Source organism: Danio rerio, chromosome 7 (assembly GCF_052040795.2).
Source record: "Danio rerio strain M-AB ecotype USA chromosome 7, GRCz13ab, whole genome shotgun sequence".
Classification (NCBI taxonomy): Eukaryota; Metazoa; Chordata; class Actinopteri; order Cypriniformes; family Danionidae; genus Danio; species Danio rerio.
The window spans coordinates 25,224,260-25,247,500 of NC_141027.1; the positions used below are offsets into that span (position 1 = coordinate 25,224,260).

A 23,241-nucleotide genomic window follows, 5' to 3' on the forward strand; every position below is an offset into this window, starting at 1 on the left:
TTTTGACATGTGTTTTCACTTACTTAAACCGGAGGAACACGAGATTGACACTACTTGTGTTTGTAACCAAAGCACTGCTGATGGACACTTTGTTTTGAGTTTGTGTTAAGAAGACACTTTAGCAGTTAACACAGAGGTATTGAATAAACAATAATGTAATTGTTGACTAATGTTACCACCTCTTACCTAATTTTGTGACGGGGTAACACTCTAGTTACTGTAGGTCAACTCTCACAGTAGATTCACAATAAGTGAAAATCTTACCTTTAACTGACCCTGGTAAAGTTAATGCCTTTTGCCCTTTTGTTTGACCTTTCCCCCTTCCCTTCCCTCCGTGCTTCAATCAGCCTGTGCGTCATCATGTTTTCCTCCTCTGGCTCCTGTTCGAAAGGGACTGCTTGTGCCAGCCTTTAATCTGCCTGAATCTCTGTGCTCAGGGGCTTCCTGAGAAATGTTTGTATCCAAAGATGCCCGTTTTATGACCCCTTGCCACCTGAGCGATGTCCCCTTGCGCCCCTTTGTCCTGTCTGTAAACTGTTTCTAGGGGAGTACGTTGGTGTGAACACGCCATCCGCGAACCGGACAGACATTTCCAGCCCTGTCCCAGTGGCACATCAATGCAGAATTGTTTTTCCACATTCTCTCTGGGTTATTGTTGGTGGTGCCACGACATAATTGGGTTTGGATGTCCCTGGTTGCCGTTTTGCGGGCACCAGATCAAAGCTGGTATTGTTTAGCTGGCCATTTGTTTTACTTTTTGGGAAAAAAAGTTCTTACTTGACCACTAAGGTCAAGGGTGGTTCAAGTCAAAGGGTATGTAAGGACACATTCAGTTAAACCTACGTTCATATATTGTTGAATACTGTATATAAATATGAATAAATACAAATAATATTGGATGTTTATAGTGATTATCTTCATAGTGCTGCTAATCTGTACAAGTGACGTATTTCTCACTGGCTTGTCTGTATTGCAGGTTCCTGGTGCGCATGACTTGGTGGACTTCTCTCCTGTGTATCGCTGTTTACACATCTACACTGTATTGGTGAGTATGTCTTATTTGTGATCTGTTAAGTTTGACTTTTACGTCAGAATAAAATGTTGATGTTGGCCCTCACGCTTGCACACTTAACCTGCACTTTATTCCCCAGGGGCTCTTGTTGCATTGTGTGGTTCGCAGGGAACGAATATCTATTTCGGCATATGTTCATGAACCTTTCAAATATGGTTTTAGTGTGACTGTATGTGTATGTGTGTTTGTGTAAGTGCGAAAGAGAGGTTTTTATTCAACGTTTTGTAAGTTAAATTGTTTTACACCACCATTCAAAAGTCTGTAATCAGAAAGAGCTTATTTTGAAAGTAATTAGTGTTTTATTCTGCAGGGATGCATTAAAGATCCCTTATAATGCATTATACACTTTTATTGTCTTATAATATGCATTTATTTTTGCCTAATTATCCCAACAACTCCCATGTGATTCATTCAGAGATTCATTTGTTCCCAAACTCCTCCTTAGCGCTAATCTGCACTGATTAATCCGATGACCCAATTTGTTGCTATTGGTCGACAACGTTCAGCCCAAGACAGAGAGAAACGCCCACCATGGCTTATCAACATTGTTGAAGTAGTCAGAGTGCAGAGTGTATGTGTGAGCCCAATGCTGGAGTGCATCAAAGCAATGCAGTTTAATACCAGCATATTGTTCTATTCTCAACCATAATTAAAAACAGTGACACACATTCAGTATTAATCCACACAGTGACAAAAGCTGAACTATTCTGATACTTGAGCACTGCACGTGTGTAGGAACAGCTAACTGTAACCATAGCAACGTCAAGCAGCAGTCAAACGCGAGTTCACAAACACATTTAAATCCGTAAAGAAAGCAGGACGCGACGCGTTTTCAATGTGGCTTTAGATGCGATATGTTAAAATAAAGAGTTTACCAGATACAGTACAAGCCGCGTTGAACGATTACAATTAACAAAACACAATTAAATACATAATTTAGAAGCTAGAGAAAACAAACTAAACTATTTTAATCACATTTAAAATACTTACACTTGTACAATGGAGGAAGAAACTGATTGATACGAACTCTGTTCTGTAAAGTTCCTGTCACTTTTTGACAGTTCCATACATCAATAGTCTTTCCTGATCCTTTCTTTAACAAACGGCTGACAAATCCCCTGTTGCAGCGTAGATTATTGAATTAATCACCAGAACGTTCACTCATTGACGTTCACTCATCTTTAGTCATGATCAGTCCCATGAACACCCACACTCAGCTAGCGTTTGAAGGGGAAGGTGCGTTCACGTTTTACTGGATCCAGCACAGAACATATTTGGTATTGTTTCGTGTCGATGTCGATACAAACAGGCAAAAGATCCAGACGAACAATGAATCATTTAAATGACCCTGAGTTTAATCTTTCAGATTTAAACCTCAGATGCATGTTTTCATTCACTTAGAGCTGTGTTAAACACTGCATGGAAGGTCATTTTCAAAAACCTGTTATAGGGTCTCATTAAATTGTGACTATAGATTTAGAAATGTAGATATTAGTAAGTTTATATAAGTAGGCATATAAGTTTCTGTAATTTTTCTATAATATTTCTATATATGATATATATTGCAAACATTTTTTAGAGTTGTAATTACATTTCACTTCATGACTAATTTAGTTTAAATCATATGTGCAGCCTGGTGAATGTAAGAGACTTCTTTGAATCCTGATTGTTAGAATGGTAACACAATTGTGTTTGTGTATGATTTTGATTAGATGTATGGCTGCATAACTAAATAAAACATAGCTCAAATGGAAGCTCAAAGGGAATCACTTACGCATTTGCATTTCTTGCTCAACATGGTAAAGGTCTTTGCACACTGAAGTCCGAAATGTTAGTATGCATTTTTTTGTATTAATACATGAAAAATTCTTCACGTACACAAACCTTGCACAGTGAGTCTGATGCCTATAAATGAATCCATTACGAAAAAACGCGAAACATTTCAGAATCTGTTCAAGCAGTGATGCATTCTCCTCTCTTCTCCAAAGTAGAAAAAGAATATTCTACATATTGTGTTCATCCAAAGAGAAAGAAGAGTTCAGCTCATTATTAAAGAGCTGCACTGGATAATCCAGAAATTCAACATTTATTTCAGGAAATCAGTGGAACTTTGATACATTGCTTGTGATGCTTCACACATTCATGTACTTAAGCAAATCCTGAACAGACCCTGGCAGTGCCTATAAACATTATAATAGATGGTGGCGGCCACATTGACATGTCAAAGCAACGGAATGAAAGTGGATCATGCTTTCTATATAATGTCCTTGGGCAGTACATCCAATGTATGGACACACACACACAAACACCAAGCAGCAGCAAGGCAAAGATGTGCCAGCCACCAAATCCAGTCATCCATCACTGTGTTTGTCAAAATGTTGTCTGTATTTTTCATCTGTAGCTTAATTGACGGCATTCTGTATTTATCTTTTCGCTTGTACAGTGGCTCTAAAACACCTCTCAAGGTGCTTTTTCGGGTGCAAAAAGCTGAGAAAATCAAAACCGGTTAAAATTTTTTATGACAGACGAAAGTTTCAGAGGCATTGTGCCAATACGACTAACACAACATGAGGTTGAACTTATTTTTAAAATACAGACGAACATTTCGTATTCGGTGTGCAATAAGTGTGTATGTATGTATGTATGTATGTATGTATGTATGTATGTATGTATGTATGTATGTATACACACACACACACACACACACACATACAGGGCTTGACATTAACTTTTTTGTTTACCAGCCACTGTGGCTAGTAGCTTTCCAACATTACTAGCCATTAACCATTTTTACTAGCCACACTTTTGTTGTTGGAAAAATACATTTTAATTGCATCAATTTGACTTTGACATGCTAAAATTACTTGATTTAGATGTTGTGTTATGTCCACATGCCACCTCATTCATTTCACTTTTTGTGTGTGTTGTGTATGAGCTTGCTCAATGAGCATAAGCGAAACATAAGAAATTATTAAATTATTATTACAAAACCTTTCTTAAAAAAAAGACATTTAAAAAAGTATTGTCATGTATCTAAAATTTCCACAGTTATCTGTCCAGACTAAAGATCCCAGATAACCAGTTAACTTCACATAAACGGGGAGTCAATCTCATATAAAAGAAATATTATTGTTAAAAAAAAAAAGAAAAGATAATTAATAAACCATCTTAACAAAAATAACTGTAAGCAAAAAAAAATTACGCGTGCACATGATTAATGTTAGGCCTGTTAATAATCTGTTCAAAGAATAATTAAAACAAAAGCAGTGACTGCTCTTGCATACAGAAGGATAGGCTATATGGGTATATTTAAATCTTGAGCTCTTGAAAGCAGCAGGACTGCGGGTGCACGATCATTGCTTTTAGTCCAGTCTATTTCAAGGTGAACCGATCTCACCAGTTGTGTTTCCTCTTGGCACGGTTGCTTCGCGCAAGTAAACAGGAGCATGCGCGCTTTTTAACAGTAAGCACATCGCATCATGTGGGCGTGAGTGATCATCCGTCCATTTGGTATTCACCTGCTTTCTTTTGTTTGCGCAAAAACTTTTTTTTTTTAGTCTTGCAGCTTCTCAATTCTAAGATCGTATTTGCACGAATATTGGGCCATCTTTATTGTCGAACCCTGCTTTTAATAAAACTACAATTTAAAAATTGTTTCCAACCAGCCAAAGTGGCTAGTGTGAGTGTCTGTCTAACCCACCAAAGCTAAAATCTACCCATTTGATGGGTTGGCAGTGTTAATGTCAAGCCCTGTGTGTGTGTGTGTGTGTGTGTGTGTGTGTGTGTGTGTGTGTGTGTGTGTGTGTGTGTGTGTGTGTGTGTGTGTGTGTGTGTATGTGTGTGTGTGTATGTGTGTGTGTGTGTGTTTCCCCCTCCCCCCCACAATTTATTCTGTTAATTTGCAATGACTAGTCATTTAGAATCTCAGCATCCCAGCATATATATATTGCCCCCCTCCCCCCACAATTTATTCTGTTAATTTGCAATGACTAGTCATTTAGAATCTCAGCATCCCAGCATATATATATTGTCCCCCTCCCCCCACAATTTATTCTGTTAATTTGCAATGACTTGTCATTTAGAATCTCAGCATCTCACATCATTTGTTTGTGAATAAGTTTGCTTATATTTGACAATGGAAACCACTTCGTAGTTTACCAGCAAGTTCTACACCCAAAAGTACCCTGGAATATTTTCTGTATAAATAAAATTTGATGCAGCCATAATGATAGTGCATCAGTGTTAATTTACTAGCTATCAACTTTCTAATCAGGCAACTATAGACTCAGAAGTCTATAAACTATTTGCTTTTGTACCAGCATGTTTCAAAATAAAAGCGTGAACTGGGTGTAGGTCTACGTGCTTGGGTGGGTACGTCTGTTTGTTTTTTTTACACAAGTACGCACGTGTTTGTTTTTGGAGTGTACGTGCTGACAGCTCCTCGTGAAGACTCTCGAATTGTTCGAGTTGCTGGAATGTCACTTTTACGACCCCCCCGGCCTGTAAATTTAATGTGCGAGCAGACGAACTGTCATTACTACAATAGTCTTTGTAATGGACGCTGGTGAGAATGGCATGCTGGGGGATCAGGGCAAAGAGGAAGCCTTTAGATTTCTCATATCGCCCTTTTTCTGACAAGTCCAAAGCCTGGTCCAGGAGCTGTCTGAGAACGCTAAAGAAAGGAAGGAAAAGTATGGGATGAGAGAGTTGTTTGAAAGTGAGTCACAGAAGGGACGGCACACATAGTGTTTTGAGCTTAAAGGAAAGAAAGCAAACAAAACCCCGATAAGCGATTCGATGTGTTTCTTTTTAAGGAGGAATGTTCATGTTTTTGTGTTTCCTTTCCCAGGTGACCCTCGAGTCACCTCGAACCCTGGGAAATCACACTGCTCACTTATACAAAAACAATCAGAATTGCACTTTATGTGTCCCCGAAGGACTTTTTTGTTTAAATGGTGAGCACAGACTGATGAACGCCTGTCTGAATGTGCTTATGGCAGATACTTCCCATTCACTGTACATTCACAGTCTTGAATGCCCCCACAGGAAGGAAGTTGTTGAGGCTATTTTATGTTTATATGGCGATCGACCGGAGTGTGACATCACTTCAGATAATTTAAACAAACTTTATGTAAACACTGCAGTGTGCTACTGTAAAAGCAAGAGAGAGAGACACTTATGCAAGTCAAATATAGAAACTCTTCATGACCTTGCTCTTATTGATGCAAAATGTGCAAAAAAATTTGGCTGTGCTCCAGATGGCCCGAGCTGGGAATCAGCAATAGACACTGAGGGGGTTCACCTGGGTTTCCTTCTTACCAAGGGGTTGTGACCCAGCCACGGTTTCCCTTGGCTTGTGTTTGTGAAACTGTATGGCTGTGGGGCCTGAAACTATAAGTGCGTAGCTGCGGTAGGGGCACAGGAAGTTGAACTCTGGATGGAAAGTCAAGCTGAGGAATAGAAAGAATAAGGATGGAGAAAGAGAGCAGGACCAGAAAGAGGTCATAGTGCCAGTTAGAGGGTACTGCCTGTTCTTGGTCATGGTTGACTGCAAAACATAAGTGGAAGACAATGTGTTTTGAGTTTTTCTTCACACTACCATCAACAATTGACTTTTGGTAATGAATCTAAGGATAATAAAGTTCAAATGGACAGAGGAAATGCTTCCTCTAGAGATCAGTACACTGCAGTAGTGCTGAAAGCAGAGAAAAGAGGAGCGTGATTCTTGGTTTAGTTATTGAAATTGTGAATACTTTGCAGTAAGGTCATTTACCAGAGTCACTTATTATTTTTTGCTTTGTAAGAACAAAGCCAAACTGAAATGACTTGCTCCTCTGGACTGGTCTGACCTCAAAGTAGACCGTAAGACATTAGGCTTAAAGGCTTTATTGTGTCAGAGATCAGAGGCTGATGGAGATTTGATATATATATATATACACCTTACTAGTACCGGGTTGGATCCCCTTTTGCCTTCAGAACTGCCTTAATCTTTCGTGGCATATATTCAACAAGGTATACTGGATATATTCTTTTGAGATTTTAATCCATATTGACATGATAGCATCACACAGTTGCTGCAGATTTGTCGTCTGCATATCCATGATGCGAATCTCCCATTCCACCACATCCCAAAGGTGCTTTATTGGATTGAGATTATTGTCGCGTTCAAGTAAAGCAGTCTGAGATAATTTACACTTTATTACATGGCGCGTTATTCTGCTGGTAGTAGCCATCAGATGATGGGTACACTGTGGTCATGGAAAGGATATGGTCAGAAACAATACTCAGGTAGGCTCTGGCATTGACATAATGCTCAATTGGTACTAATTGGCCCAAAGTGTGCCAAGAAAATATCCCTCACACTATTACACCACAACCGGCCTGAACAATTGGTACAAGACAGATGAATCCATGCTTTCATGTTGTTGACGCCACATTCTGACCCTTACATCCGAATGTCGCAGCAGAAATCAAGATTTATTAGACCAGGCAACATTTTTCGAATCTTCTGTTGTCTAATTTTGGTGAGCCTCTGCAAATTGTAGCCTCAGTTTCCTGTTCTTAGCTGACAGGAGTGGCACCCCGGTGTGGTCATCTCCTGCTGTAGCCCATCCGCCTCAAGGTTGGACGTGTTGTGTGTTCAGAGATGCTCTTCTGCATACCTTGGTTGTAACAAGTGGTAATTTGAGTTACTGTTGACTTTCTATCAGCTTGAACCAGTCTGGCCATTCTCCTCTGACATCAACAAGGCATTTGCGCTCATAGAACAACCGCTCACTAGATATTTTCTTTTTTCAAAACATTCTCTATAAAGCCTAAATGGGTTTGCGTGAAAATTCCAGTAGATCAGCAGTTTCTGAAATAGTCAGACCAGCCCGCCTGGCACTAACAACCGTGCCACATTCAAAGTTACTTAAAATAACCTTTCTTTCCCATTCTGATGCTCAGTTTGAACTGCAGCAGATCGTCTTAACCATGTCTACAAGCTAAAATGTATTGTTTATGTTTTAGGATTCTAACAATACATTGAAATAGAAAAAGGGTGAAAGAAAAATTGCATATTGCTGATGTAAACCATGTGATTTGCAATATTGAGCTTCCTTTATCAGAGTCAGCTTACGGTATAAGGGTAAATTTCACCCAAAAATGTCAATTCCATCTTTACTACATTTCATAATGACATTTCGTGACTGCAAAATTACATTTGAAATTATGCACTTAGGTTTGCTTACCACTGAAAGTGTGTTTTGCGGACTGTGCGCATGTCTGCGAAAGAAGCATAATGTGCGATCACCAATCCTGTTCCTGGAGATCTACCTTTCTGCAGAGTTCAGCTCCAACCCTGATCAAACACACTTTTACCAATAAATTGGGTCCTTAAGAGTACTTGATACTTACAGGCAGGTGTGTTTGATATGGGTTTTATCTGAACTCTGCAGGAAGGTAGATCTGCAGGAACAGGGTTGTTCACCCCTGTTGTTCATGCTTCGAACCATTTGCCTAGGCTGTACATAACAGGTAATAATGTTGTAAAAGTTCAGTTTGTTTCACTGAGCAATCGTTTGACTTCATAAGACCTTGGTGCATTATCTGGAGCCAGAGGTAGTAATTAGGATTTGAAATCATACGTTTGTTAAATCTCAAAGTGACTGTATCAGTAGACTTGAGCAGCTGACTGGAGCGGCACACTCCGAAGTAAGACATTGTGCATCATTTAAATTACTATATCACATTTATAAGCAGTTATTATGGTTTATTGTGTTATGTAATCCGTTTTCTGTGTATTAAGGACCAGAAATTGGTTCAAAATCTATTTATGTCCACCACCCTAACTCTATATAAATGTAGTATTTAACCAACAGTATACCTACATACAATAATAACAATAATAATATTATTAATAATAATAATAATAATAATAATTATTATTATTATTATATTAATAACAATAATAACAATAACAACAATAATAATAATAATAATAATAATAGTAATAATAATAATCATCATCATCATCATAATCATAATAATACATTTTTAAAAAAGGCGACTTTCTTGCAACTCAAGGACATCTTAAAATAAAACAAGAGCAATAAAACAACAAGAGAAATATTATAAAAGTATACACAACAATAGTGCAGATACAATTAAGTATCAAAAGCCACTTTGAGTAAGTGAGTTTTGAGTCTTGTTTTAAATAATGTAAGGGAGACAATGTTTCTGATGGCAGGTGGTAGTGAATTTCTAAGCCAGGGAGCAGAGTGGCTGAATGCTCTGCTGCCCATGGACGATAGACGAGCAGAGTGAACAGACAAGCGGAGGGAGGAAGAAGAAGATCTCAGGGTGCAAGAGGGAGTAGAAGTGTAAAAGATGGCAGACAATATGGAGGGGCGAGATTGTGGATTGTTTTGAATGTTAACAGCAAAATTTTAAAATCATTTTGAAAATGAACTGGTAACCAGTGAAGCTGATGCAGGACAGGGGTGATGTGATGAGAAGAAGGAGTTCTGGACCAACTGAAGCTTCCGAAGGGATTTATGAGTATGACCAAAGAGAAGGGAGTTGCAGTAATCTAAATGAGATGTCACAAGGCTATGGACAAGAACAGCAGTGGCATGGGGGGGGGTAAGAGAAGGGCGGAGTCAGTTAATGTTTTGTAGAAGGAAGTAAGCAGACCAGGTGATGTTATTGATTTGAGAATTAAAAAATAGGATGCTATCAATGATGACTTCCAGACTCTTCACCTGTTTAGAGGGATAAATGGAACAGTCGTGAATTGAAAGATAAAAACTGTCCTTTTTGGAGAGTGCTGATTTGGATCCAACAAGCAAAACCTCAGTTTTTGCACTTTTTAATATTATATACTATTATAAAATATAAAATTATTATTGTTTTACCATGTTTTGAAAAATAACAAAACTAATATTAAACACTTTTGTTAGTATACAATATCAAAATAAAATCATATGAGTTCAGTATTGAGATGTTTATCAAATCACAACTTGAGCATACTATTACACCCCTTTTGTATAAGCACCCTTATAACCTATAACATTAAAAGTTGAAAATGCAAACTCCAAACTTTTAAACGTTGGTTTAAAATGACTAAAATGATTTCAGCTTAAACAATTACAGCTAATTTCTATATCACTTTTTTATATTTCATATTTTAGCTTTACATTTCTCTTGGCAAAAGAATACAGAGATAAATAGACATCTCAATTTCTTCAAGTGGCACATACGTCCATTTTAGCATCTGAATATTACAGTTCTATTCTTGTTTAGTAGCTTTTGCTGGACTTTATTTTCCTGTTACTCTAGAGAACCCTCTTCCAGCTCAAACTCCTCCTTCTAGCTCCTGATGGGACATAAAGAAACCATGTCTCAATTCTCTGACAGTTCTGGTTTGTGTTCTGTTCGGGGTAAACATGGGCTAGTTGTGATAGGCAATCTGCAGCTGGAAATCTTAAAGGAGAACCACATACAGGCCTTCATCCTACTGCTCTGATCCAGAGAACCACACCCAAAATCTAGGCATCAATCACCACTCCATCCATCAGCGTCCATGTCAGTGAAGCTCAAGAAATCAGGCATTAGAGCAGAGTTAAGCATGGATCTTTCTGCAGTAGTTTTTGTTGGCAGTGTTCTCGGGTTGATTTTGACTGTTTAGGTTAAGGAACATCTATAGAAGATGGAGCGTTTGGACATGATTGACTGAGTTTAGACTGCAGTTGGTTGACCTCAGTCTTGCTAACCACACTAGAGCTTGTACAGCCAACACAGGATGGACACACTCAGTTAAATTCCCTTCACACAGAACAGAGCATCCTTCTCTAACATCCTTTTTTCCTTTTCCAAAGCTTCTTTTTAAGAATTGTGAGGTAATACACATCCTGCTCCAATAACGGTATATTGTGCAGGAGTTTACCCCACAGCGGACCATTCAGTTTTGGGGAAGCTACTTTAAATTATGAGTGGCTTACAGTTTGACAGACTGCAGCTTCAAAGTACAGTGGTTATGAATCACTGAATCCATTTTTAATAAGTTGATGAATGAACCAACTGGCTAAAATGAATCAGACTTCCCAACAATCCCTCGTTTTTTGACTTTGGCTTGAGGAAGTTGCTTGCTTATATTTTCTGGTGTTTCTGACTGAATCGTTTCACCTTCTGTCTTTCATTGTACTCTGAAGGCCGAATACTCTACTCGGTAACCGAATGAATGCTGGTTTAAACTCTTGAGGGATTAAGTATCGCTCTTGTGCCCTTAGTCCAGAGTCTGGCGAAATAAGTATGCTGAAATTTGCTGTAGACCAGAGCTCAATAACAGCACCTGTAGGAGCTTTCTTCATAGACATTTTAGTTATAATATTTTTACGAACGTAAAGGGTGATTCTAAATCTGCTTGTTGGCATTACAAAAGTTTAAGTCCGGGTGAACCGGAAGTTGCTGAGACTTTTATTTCAGTATGTTGGTGTAGTTCCAGCTGAAATGGATTATTGAGTAGGGTGCAGGGCTTTCTTTTGGGCATCATTACCTCATAGCAAACTACTGGTAAGAGGATGGTATTAAAGGTGCAGTATGTAAGATTGACACCCAGTGGTTAAACTAGGTATTGCACGCCTGGTTTAAAACACACGCCAGCGCAGGTTGCCAGATTGATGAAACCAATAGCAGTGTGCCTGACTGTCGTGCCTTAAGGCTGATTAAAATCATGTTCTAAATAAAAGAAGGATTATTCTCCTTATTTAAAGGAGTTTTTGTTCTAACTGACACCTGAAATTTATATTTTAGAAATGGCTTCTATTTCTTGCAGCTGAACAACAGGATATACTGACAACGATCACCTCAGGTACACCTGATGTGTTTTATTTAGTGTTAAATGTGAATGATGTGAGTTTGAATTCCATTTCACATGACATTTATTGCCATACAACTGAAAGCAGCGGCAAATAGTTTACCTCATATGTTGAAAATAAAATAAAGCGTTTGAAATTGATCTTCAGAACTGTGACTCAGTGCAAACTAGCACATATCAGCTATTCAGCATGGACATTTAATAATGTTAAAGAGGTTTAACATGTATTAATTTGATTAAATACATTACTATTTCATTGGAGTGCACATGTGTTTCTGAATGGCTATGTTTCTAAATTTCTGTCCTGTTTCGTCTAGTGCAAAAAGCCATATTATCACAGTAAATCTCGCCACGTGTTTGTTGTGATACGGGGTTACAATGTAACGTGCTAGTCTAATGTTTATGTTTACTCATAATTACTAATAACCACCTCATGTGGAACTCTGAATCTGCGTCTCATTTTGCAGTCTGGTACTATCCACCGGAGGTTGCATTTCAGTCACGGACGCATATTTTAAGAGCCCTCATGGTTAAATGAATGAGATGCACGATTTTCCACCAAGGCAACTCGGGGTGCTGAAATAAAATTGGCTAAACTGGCATTATGTGGGTTAAAGGTACCAAAACAAACAGACATTCATGCACGTAATGCACATTTTCAAAGATTTATTTATTTTAAACAAGAATATTCACTTAGCATGTTTCTTAAATAACTGCAAATATATTATGGTGTTCTATGCTTTAGAAGAGGTAAAGACTTATATACAGCACCTTTAATATGCAGTGCTATGAAAGCCCTCAAGGACAAGGTTGACGTCAATAGAAGAACCACCTCTCCAAATGCAGAAGCAAATGGTTAGACTTTTATTGAATATTATGAAAAATTTTTGTTTCAGTGTATTAACTTGAATGGATTAATGATGATATACCTGAAGAATTACAATGTGAGGCAGCAAAGTAAAAATTCTAAGTTGTAATACTATGCAAACTTTCCATTGCTAAACATTGCTAAAGTCCTACATTGTAATTAATAGATTTTTGCATGGATATTTCGCAATTCCTTACTGTAGTTTGTCATTTGTGGCCTGTCAATAAATGCTGTGTAAAAAGTTGTCATACACATACAGGTAAAAGTAGCAAATGCCACAAGTGTGTAATGAATATATAATAAATACTGTAAGGAATATAAACGAAATAACAGAAAACATAACACAAAATATCTTAATTTACATTAATGATAACATGGTAATTTAGTTAAAATTGTAATATATCTTACACATTATAATAAATAAAGTTTTTACTGCAAAATTTAATTTATTTAAAATGTAAACCTTTTAATTAAAGCACATTTTTTTTTGTTATATGGGATTGTTAGCATTTTCTTAGCATGTCATGCAGACCACCAGAAGAAAAAAACTCACTAGATACTCAACAGAGCTTTTATGTCACTTTTGTTGGTTCTGTGTGGTCGAGTTTTGTGCTTTTATGGTATCTTTGTGAAAGAGATGCAGTCACTCATCTGGCTAGATAAATTCAGGGCTCTTGACCGGAAGTAGCGATAAGTTTTACTGTAGTGCCACTGCTTTCTGTCTTATCTCTGTTCAGTGCTTTGCTGTTTCTGATCTGCCTGGGACATGTGTGCTTGTGTTAGTCTTATGCCCTTATAGACTTCGATAGCAGTCAGTGTAAGGTGGATAGGAACTGCACTCTGGGACTCTGAGAAAAGCCTTTGAATGGTGAATGAGGGTCATTGTTTTTAGACCACAAGCCTCTTTCTAGAGTCATACTATGAGATTAGAAGAGAGTACCCGATATGCTCTTTTTTTCAAATTTACCTCATAAAAGTCTGTTTTCTTTCATCGCCTCCCCTCTTTTATTCCCCTTGAATGGTTAGTTCACCTGAGAATTAAATTGTGTTATTAATTACTAAATGTCTGTAAATAATTAACAAAAGTCTCAGGGGGATTGGAACGAAGTGAGGGTTTTGTTTATCTTTGGAACACAGATTAAGATATTTTAGATGAAATCTAAAAGCTCCCTCATCCCACATAGATGGCCACAGTGAGCAATTCAAAGTCCAGAAAGGGTATCAAAAACATTGTCAAAACGTGTCAAACGTTTCTTTGAATGTGTCAGGACTGTTGCGGTCCATGTGGTCACTTTAAGGTTTCATCTGAAATATTTTAATGTGTCTTCCGAAGATGAACTAAGGGTCTCAGGGTTATTTTAATTTATTGGTTAAACTCTTTACAATCCTCCTAAAATCAAAATTGTTGACAATAATATCAAAATGTTGTCTCAAGGATATCTATTAGATGGTATGATGCAAAACAGTGACAACATTTGCAATACGAAGATACACACATTTAAAATGTACAGTTTATTGCAGTCAGTGATTTATTATTATTATTTTTTTTTACATCATCACATACTCGTCAGATATTCTGACCAATTAAATAATTTTTAGTATTGAGGTGGATGAAAATGATTACTTATTTAAATTGAACCAAACTATCATACTGAGGGTTTGTCTACAAACACTTTCATAAATAACAAACCAATACACTGTAGCTGACTGTAGTTGATCTGAACTCCTCCATGTTTATTAGTAGTAACAATGCAGGGAGGAAATGCAGTAGTCAGCATACAGACAACTAGTTACACACAATTACACACAATTACAATTTTATTGTGGTAAATGACACATATAAGTGCATTATATAAGGGATAAACAATTCAGATAGTGTAAATATGATTTGGTTTGGGGTAAATGAGGTCTGGCTTCATGCTTGTGTCATGTGAATTGGTGCAGTGCAGACATATGCAGTCCACTCCATTCCAATGACTGGTCATAAAATGTACTGGACCCATTTAAATTGTAAACAGAATGCAGTATTTAAGAGAACAGAAATGGTCAGATAAACTCTGCAGAGCCTTGTTATAAACAAAATGCCATTGACCCTGCACTGTCTTCATGTTTCATTAAGAATTGTTAGGGGCCTTTAAGCATTTTTGAGTTTCAAATAGTGATACTGTAAGTGGTTGTTTCTTTGATTGTCACAGAAAAGTGGTCCGTTCACAGAAACCGAAAGCCTTTTTTCCACTCAGGTTCTTAGAATATGTATGTGCTTTACCCAGGGTGCTCGGGACACTTTTGAGAACTACTACAGGAAGCAGCGGCGGAAACAGGCCCGGCTTGTGCTTCAACCTCACTCTAACATGGTACGCCTTCACACAGTCTGAGCACTTTGACACCCTCCACTCATATACACTTCACCATCCCCAATTCACTAACATCACTTAATGTGAACTCTCAGGAGCTGTGAGGTAAGCCATTAGCATGTACTTGTTTTTTAATGCTTATTTGAGATGGATAAACACAAGAAAATTGACGCCAACCTATATTAAATGTAGAGCCTGTAAATGCATTTATAGGTACCACCAGTATTGAGGTGCTTATATATAGTTTTCACTGGCCAGAAAAATAACTGGGAAAGGATATTGAATCATCATTCCAGTTAAAATATAGCTCAGGAAAACACATTAGTTCTTCTAACAGCAGAGCTGAATTTCATTTCAGATTCAGTTTTTTATTTTTATTTTTGTTGCTTAATGTTTATGTCATTACAAAATAGTTTTGGGGGTCAACTTTATTAAAACTTTTTAAAGAAATAGCTACTATTATTCTGCAAAGATGCCTAAATTGATAATAAAAAAGAATGTCATGATTAAGATCTGTTGATGCTAACAACTATGCTAGATTGCAACTAAATTGCTATGCAGCAGCATAATAATAATAATTAGAAATTGAAATAATTGAGAATTAAAAAAATGCCTTTTGACCGTCAAAGGGATAGTTCCCCCAAACAGTTTACTCACTCAAATAGTTACATAACTTTATGAGATTCCTTTTTCTATTTAATACAAAAGAAGATATTTTGAAGAACATAAAAAAACCTGTAACCATTGACCTCCATAGCAGGATAAAGAAATACTATAGAAGTCAATGGTGACAGATTTCCAAAATCATTTAAAATGTCTTTTGTGTTGAACAGAGAAAAAACAAAGACAAACATGTTTGTGAATGTGAAGATTCTTACTCGCTGGAAGACCTGGAACCCTGTTTTAGACTATATCAAAGGTGCACCCTGTTCAGTTGGTATCAGCTCTAATACACAGTAAATAACTGGAAAGAGAAAATATTGACTCCTTAACACAAACTTTTCTTTTTTTAATTTTCTTTACCTTTAAACAAAAAAAAAATTTTTTTTTTTTGTAAACTTGCCCAATTATTATTTTTTATTAATTTATCTATATTTGTTAATTAATTTAAATTAATCTTTATAAATTTTTGAATTAAAAAAAAAATTCTCAGAGGATCGGGTTGGTTAATTCAAAATTTTTATGTATTTTATTTTGAGGGGATAGTGGGAAAATAAGATCTAAGACAGTCTGTAATTTGTCATATGTTGTATAGTGCACTACTTTGTATGGTCTTGGTAAAAAAAACAAGAAGCTTTTGAAGCTTGAGATGGCATAATTTTCAGTTTGGTTGAAGTATCTCTTTAATGATAATGCTTTGTGATATCTCAAAATATCTTTCATGAAAAATAAAATTATTTAAACCTATTTAATTTAAAAACATAAAAAGGATCTTGCACTCCCCTCATTTTTGAGCAGTAGAGTATACTGTCTCATTTGCTGAATTGTACAGTTGTTGTTATTTTCGATTAATATAATGACTTATTGATGTTATAAAGGTAACTTTAAAGATTTTCTTTCCAATAAACAATAAAAATGTGCTAAGTTTAAAATCGAGTGTATTGAATAAAGACAAAAGTCAACAAAAGTCAAAAACAACCTGTAACAGTAGACTGCATATCTGACTAATGTTCATAAGCTCTTTCTCTGTCTCTCTCCACTGTGGTCTCCAGCATGAAACATTAGAGGGCTACAGGCGCTACTTCAATCAGATTGTGGGGTAAGTGCAGTACGCATTCTGTTTTGAATGGCCAAATTAACTGAAAATCAAATTTACATGCTTATAACATTCATTTTTAATATAGAAGAGAATTAAAAGAGCCGAATCCCTTTTTTTGGCTCAGCATTCAGACCCTCCCGTTAGCCAAAAGCTCCCCTTCCTCTGGCCCTTCCTGATTCTTCATCCCAGAGCTGCCGAAAAATACTCTGAGCTTCAGGATTTATGGTTCTGTGGATGCGGAGTGGCAGATTGGTGTTATTCCGAGTGTCTGAATGGGAATATTGGGAAGGCTGCTGTCTGGAATGAAGGCTTTTGCTAACATCCTAAATGGCACAAAATAAGCTCAGGGCACAGATTTTTGGCAATATTCTTAGGTAGAATCATTGATGGATCTGCGCAGGAAAGCCACATTGTGTGTATTTGGGATATTAGTAGCATAGACATGTTTCCTTATGATGTTACACTCACTGTATCTCTCATATGTTCTCTCATATATTCATTGATTTGTTTCTTTATGTGCATTGTAGTTTTTTTGTAGTTGAAGACCACATCCTACACACCACACAAGGCTTGGTAAACAGGGCTTACGTGGAAGAATTGTGGGAACTGGCTCTTTCCAAGACCATTGCAGCCTTGCGTACACATTCAGTATGTCTGCAACACTACACATGTAACACACTGGGCAAGGAAAGCCTTTAGACTTCAAATTCATGGATAAGCTATTTATTTGGAGATGTTTTGACAATGTATTTGAGATTTGGGCAATTTTAAATATGCAAAAGAAGTAGTTTTTAAAAAATATTTGATCATAGTTGTAACTCTTGTTCCATAGGTCAAATTTGAAAATAGTATTTTAGCCATTTTTAATTCTCGCATAGTGCCACGATAACATACATTTCTGAAAGGAAATACTGATAAAGTTTTAACATTTCAATAAAGTTATATATTTTGGATATCTGTTTGACATAATTATTCTCTTTTGTATCTCTCCAGTCTTATTGCACTGATCCAGACCTGGTTTTAGATCTGAAGAATCTCATAGTGCTGTTTGCAGACACATTGCAGGTAAGACTAGACTGGTAATAAGGGTGTACTCACACTAGGCACGGTTGTCTTGAACCATGCCATGAGCGATTGTTCTCCCGTCCCCTTTCCCCCTCGGCCCCACTCACATTGCATTTTTTCCGAGCCTGAGCATGCTTACGTCATGTATAGTGGTGAAACATATCACTATTGAACCGTGATCTGTATAGTTCACAACCCACAGTTCGGAACGCACGTGACCATCGGATTAATAAATCTTTTTAAATTGTAGGTTAATCCAACATTTATAACAATTGCAGAGAGATCGCCTCCCGCGTCATTTAAATCACGTGTATGAAAGCATTTTGGCTTCCCTGTAAAATATAATAATGACGGAAAAAGTTGTGGTGGGACCTAAATGCTTTCTTAGGTTATTAATTTTTTTTTATTTATTTATCTGGATCCCCATTAGCCACTACCAGGGTAGTGGCTATTCTTCCTGGGGTCCATCGAACATAACAAAAAATTACATTAATACACAACAACAAAGACTAATAAAAACATTAAAATACAAAATTCATACATAACATCCAAATCAACAATCCACTTAATATTGTTCCATTAAATATTTTTAAAAAGATTTTTAAACCTCATTTTACTTGTTACAAAGCATGTAATTTCTGATGACAATTCATTCCATATTTTCATTCCTCTATACATCACGGTACGTTGCTTTGCATTAGTTTTTGAAATGGGAAGCAAAAAATTTCCTTTTAATGCATGCCTTGTGTTAAAATGATGACTAACATTACTATACAAAAGTTGACAGTACAATACACTTGGAACTTTTGACACAGAAATATTTCTTATAAAACACAGCAGAGAAACAATTACCCTATCCTTCACAAATTAAAGATAATTAAAGATGTTTTTTGTCACTGTTTGCTTAGCCTGCATTAATGCATTTAGTGTAAAGCTGCACAATTAAACATTGAAAGATCGTGATCTCAATTCAAACTCGTACAACATAAATGATAAATGATAATGATTTGCATATGTTTAATAATTCTTCTAAGTGCTGCATTTAAATCTGCATTTGATCGAGAGATTCAGTTTTTACACTTTTTCAGTTAGTTACAAACAATTAAATAACACAGAAGTACTGGGATGATGAATTGTTGCTCAGATATAAACACTGATGTTTAAAGGTTAAAATCAAAGTTTAGGCCCCGTTTACACTAATGCGTTTTCATTTTAAAACGCATAAGTTTTGCTACGGTTACACCATCCATCCACACTACGCCTGAGTTTTCGAGTGCCGAAAACAGAGCGTTTTGGAAACGCTGGAGAGGCTGTTTTCATTCTAAAACGCTGCTGCTCCGTCTCAGTGTGGATGGGGGAAAACGGAGACATCTGAAAACGGAGGCGGGGCTGCCAACATTCGCCTCTTTGATTGGGGCTTTTCCTCAATATTAAGTAGCCTACACACACAGTTCAGTCCTGCATCCTCTCCTTGTAAGTTTAGACTTCGCAAGTTTGATCAAGGCTGCAGTCTCCTCAGTTTGATATGGAAACAGACAACCGAGGACACAGGTAAATCTTTAAAGGGAACAGTGTACTTTATAACTTCATTCACATCACCCTGGCTATGTTGTTTCACTTTCTCAACAATAAAATAAAAACATGATTTAAGGAACTGCCTATTTTCATTTTGATATTAGCAACTTAACAGACAGCAGAAATGTTGAGGCGCATTTATGAGCGTCATCTTCACTGTGTGGGTATTAATAATAAAACGAAGCCTATGACATTGCTGCCTCCTTTCAATTTCAGTAAAAATACGAAACATACCCTCTTTTGCTGAATATCAGTTTTATTAATCAATAATAGCCATTATAAAAGTATAACATACAATAAGTTTATACATTATAGGAAATAAAGGCAAGCGATCAGTCAATATACAGAATGTAGGCTACTTGGTTACATTAATTATTAACTTATCTTTGCACTCAGCCAAAACACCTTACCTGAGAACAAGTAATAGATTCCATTGACCAAAGTCGAGGAATATGTTGTTAGATACAGACAACAAGATGAATAAAATATCTCGTTTAATAAATATAATTATATAATTAATATAATTTTCAGAAATGCTAAGTGAAAGGCTAGTGTGGACGCGGATCGTTTTCATTCTAAAACGCCGTTTTAAAACTAAAACGCACTAGTGTAAACGGGGCCTTAGTGGAACTTGACACTGGTAAATGTTGTAGAAATTACATTGTTTAACCCATGGGTGGTGACAAAATACCATCAAAATTATGTCACTGAATAGGTTTTGAAAAATGATACACCTATAAAATAAAACAAAGTATTATGTGTGAATTATTGAATCATTAATTGAAAATAAATTTATGTTATGTTGTACAAGATGTTAGATTTCTTTATTTAGCATCATCAGCAACAGTAGCAAAGATCATTTTTCATATTGAATATTTTCCCTTTTTTTCAGCTGGTTCTTTCTTGATTTTTACTTTCTTGATTTTTATTTGTATTAAAATTACAGGTTCTAAATTCTGTTTGTTAAAACCAATGGTTTGTGCAGTAATATTTTTGTATAAACGTAGAGCAAATGACATTTGTCTCCTCCCTTTTTTGCTAAACTGAAAAATCCATGACTCAAAAGTCGTAGTGTGATCTGAACCATGGGATTTGTGATTCGTTACACTACTAGTCATTTATGACAAGGCTGTTCAGTTTAACAGAAGAGAAGCACTCTTGCTCAGTACAATGGAGCTTGCTTTAGTTTTATTGTTTTGTATTATTTTAAGTCGTTTGATATGGAGTCACACGCAGTCAAATCTTTTGCCGAACAGATCCACCACTTTTGGTGCTTATAAATGTTCATAAAAGTCCTCATGCTGCAGGTATTAGGAGGTTTGTTAAAGATGCAGCTGACATGCAGCTAGGGATTTGTATCTTTGATAAACTATGACAGTTTTGTGTTCATTGAAGAGTAAGAATGATTATTAAACCCATATGGAACTGTCCCTTAAAGTGACGTCTGGTCTTCAGTTTCGAGCTCAGGCACACTTTGCACTCACATTACAAGCATATCTGCCGAGCATTTCAACCGAACAGCACTTTGGCACACCTCGTCCAGCTGGGCCATTTTGAGATTTGAAGCACTCTCACTTGTCAAACGAACTAGGACATGGTGGTCAAATGAGTACACCCTAGTTTGAGTACACCCAAAGTCTTTAAAAAAATATCACATATACTGCAGCAATATAGTAATTATTATATATTAAAGTCAATACTGCAAGAGACAAATCAAATAAATGCAATAAACATAAATTGTCTGTATTTTTATTTATTTATTGTAATGAAAAGTCTACAGATGGTGATAGCCACTGCTATGTACTGTTTAGTTAGTTAACTGTATTTGTCCCCTTGGGGAAATTTAATTTGCAGCAATCACAGACATCTGACATTTCACATAAAAACATGGTACACTTACTCTAAATAAATATCCATTCTACTTGCCATCAACTGGTACTGAGAGAGGAGGAATTTAAAAAACTAATAATTTTGTTTTATTTCTTACACATCTAAGAACAATAGTCTCTTTAGGATGTGTGTTCTCTGTTGATGCTTTTTCCTTATGCAGTTAAGTTTGCCGTCCAACATTAAACTGAATTATTTGTAACTTGTTACTAACTGAATTTGCTGCCTATTGATTAATGTTGGATTAGTTTTGCTTTGTGTTCTCTCTCTACAATCAATAACCGTCTCTTTAGTTTTATTAATATTTAGGAGAAGGTTTGAATTTTTACACCAGTCTAAAAAGATGTCAAGAACAGGCCTGTGCTTTTCCTCCTCTTCATTTAAAAGGCTCACCAAAGCGGTATCATCTGCATACTTTACAAAATATCTATTTTTAAATGAACTCATGCAAGAATTTACATTTAAAAATAAATAATAACAGAGATAAAACACAACCCTGGGAGCTCCGACTGAAGTACACCTTTTATTTGAAATAAAACATGCCATTTTAATCTGTTGGATTCCAGAGCTAAGAAAATTGGTCACCCTGGCATTATTTTATTGTCTAATAAAAAATATTTTGCAAGTGTAGCAACTAATATGCTAGGAGAAATACACTCAAAAGCCATAGAGAATTGTAGAAAAATAATGATTTAATGTGATGCTTGAAAAAAAAATTATGTGAACGTAAATGTGTAAACCCAATTTTGCCTGGTATTCGACTGAGGGCTACATTCATTTAGTTCTTGCTTTCATCTTACTCTCTCTCTTTGCAGGGTTATGGCTTTCCAGTAAACCAGTTGTTCGACATGTTGTTGGAGATGAGGGATCAATATGGAGAGATCCTGCTGAAAAAGTGGAACCAGTCCTTCAGGTGATTTCCTGCTTTTTTTAATCATCTCTATACTACGATTTGTCATGCGAGTCAGAATAATGATGATTTGGTTATCACCTTATGACCCTTGCGAAATCCATACTGAAGGAATTAGGCTAATAGGGTTATGCCCAAACATAAGATGCGTTCAGCGTAAATCAGATTGTGTTTACTGTACGTCATTTGCTCTGCAATTCAATACTAGTTAACCATACATCCATTTTTTTAATGAGATATCCATTTTAATGCCCTATATCAAAGTACCATTTAGGGAAATTGCCTGAATCTGATACCTGCAGTGCTCCAAGATTTATATTCGGACAGCTGAAGGACAGCGAAATGCTGTCCGGCCAAACCATCTGAAATCTCTGATCAAATTACCCCCATATGACTAAATCATATTGCTTGAAGGACAAATATTTTCTTCGTTTCAGTTCTGGGATCCATTTAAAGAGCATTGAATCCCAAAAAATGTCAATTTGTTGGTATGAAAAAAAGATATTAAAGCTCCTTGGAGGGGAATAGTTGCGATTTGTTAGGTTGAATTTTGAGAGCGGATGACAGGGAAAGGTTATGGTAACCTTGCTGGAGTTGTTTTCCAAACCCCGTCAGAGACACTTGACTCACTTCATAAAAGAATGATGCTTTAGAGTCTTCCAACAGCTCAGAATATCATTACTATGTGAACAGGCATTTAAGGAGATCTGTTGTGTCTGTTAGCCGTGACCGAGTTATATAATCTCATGAGGCCAGTGAATATTACTTAGTCTTTCTGTTGCCCTCACGTTTATTATCATTTCATCTGTGATGTTTCTCCTCACACCTTTTTCTGTTTATTAGGCAAATCTTGGATCAGGACAACTACAGTCCGATTCCCGTAGTGTCCCCTG

General features: G+C 36.5%; 1 protein-coding gene across 7 annotated transcripts in view; it reads left to right on the forward strand.

The window, feature by feature from the left end:
- exoc6b (exocyst complex component 6B) overlaps positions 1-23,241 on the forward strand; it is a 144,493-nt gene that overhangs the window by 50,412 nt on the left and 70,840 nt on the right. For all 7 annotated transcript variants that reach the window (XR_015494951.1, XR_015494950.1, XR_015494949.1 and 4 more), the window contains 7 exon segments: positions 977-1,045; positions 15,069-15,152; positions 16,865-16,911; positions 17,439-17,559; positions 17,905-17,976; positions 22,254-22,351; positions 23,192-23,241. The exon segment at positions 23,192-23,241 is cut by the window's right edge and continues 56 nt beyond it. Coding sequence is in view for 4 of the 7 variants with exons in the window: in NM_001076730.3 (NP_001070198.3) it covers positions 977-1,045; positions 15,069-15,152; positions 16,865-16,911; positions 17,439-17,559; positions 17,905-17,976; positions 22,254-22,351; positions 23,192-23,241 (541 nt within the window). In the remaining 3 variants the exon portion in view is untranslated.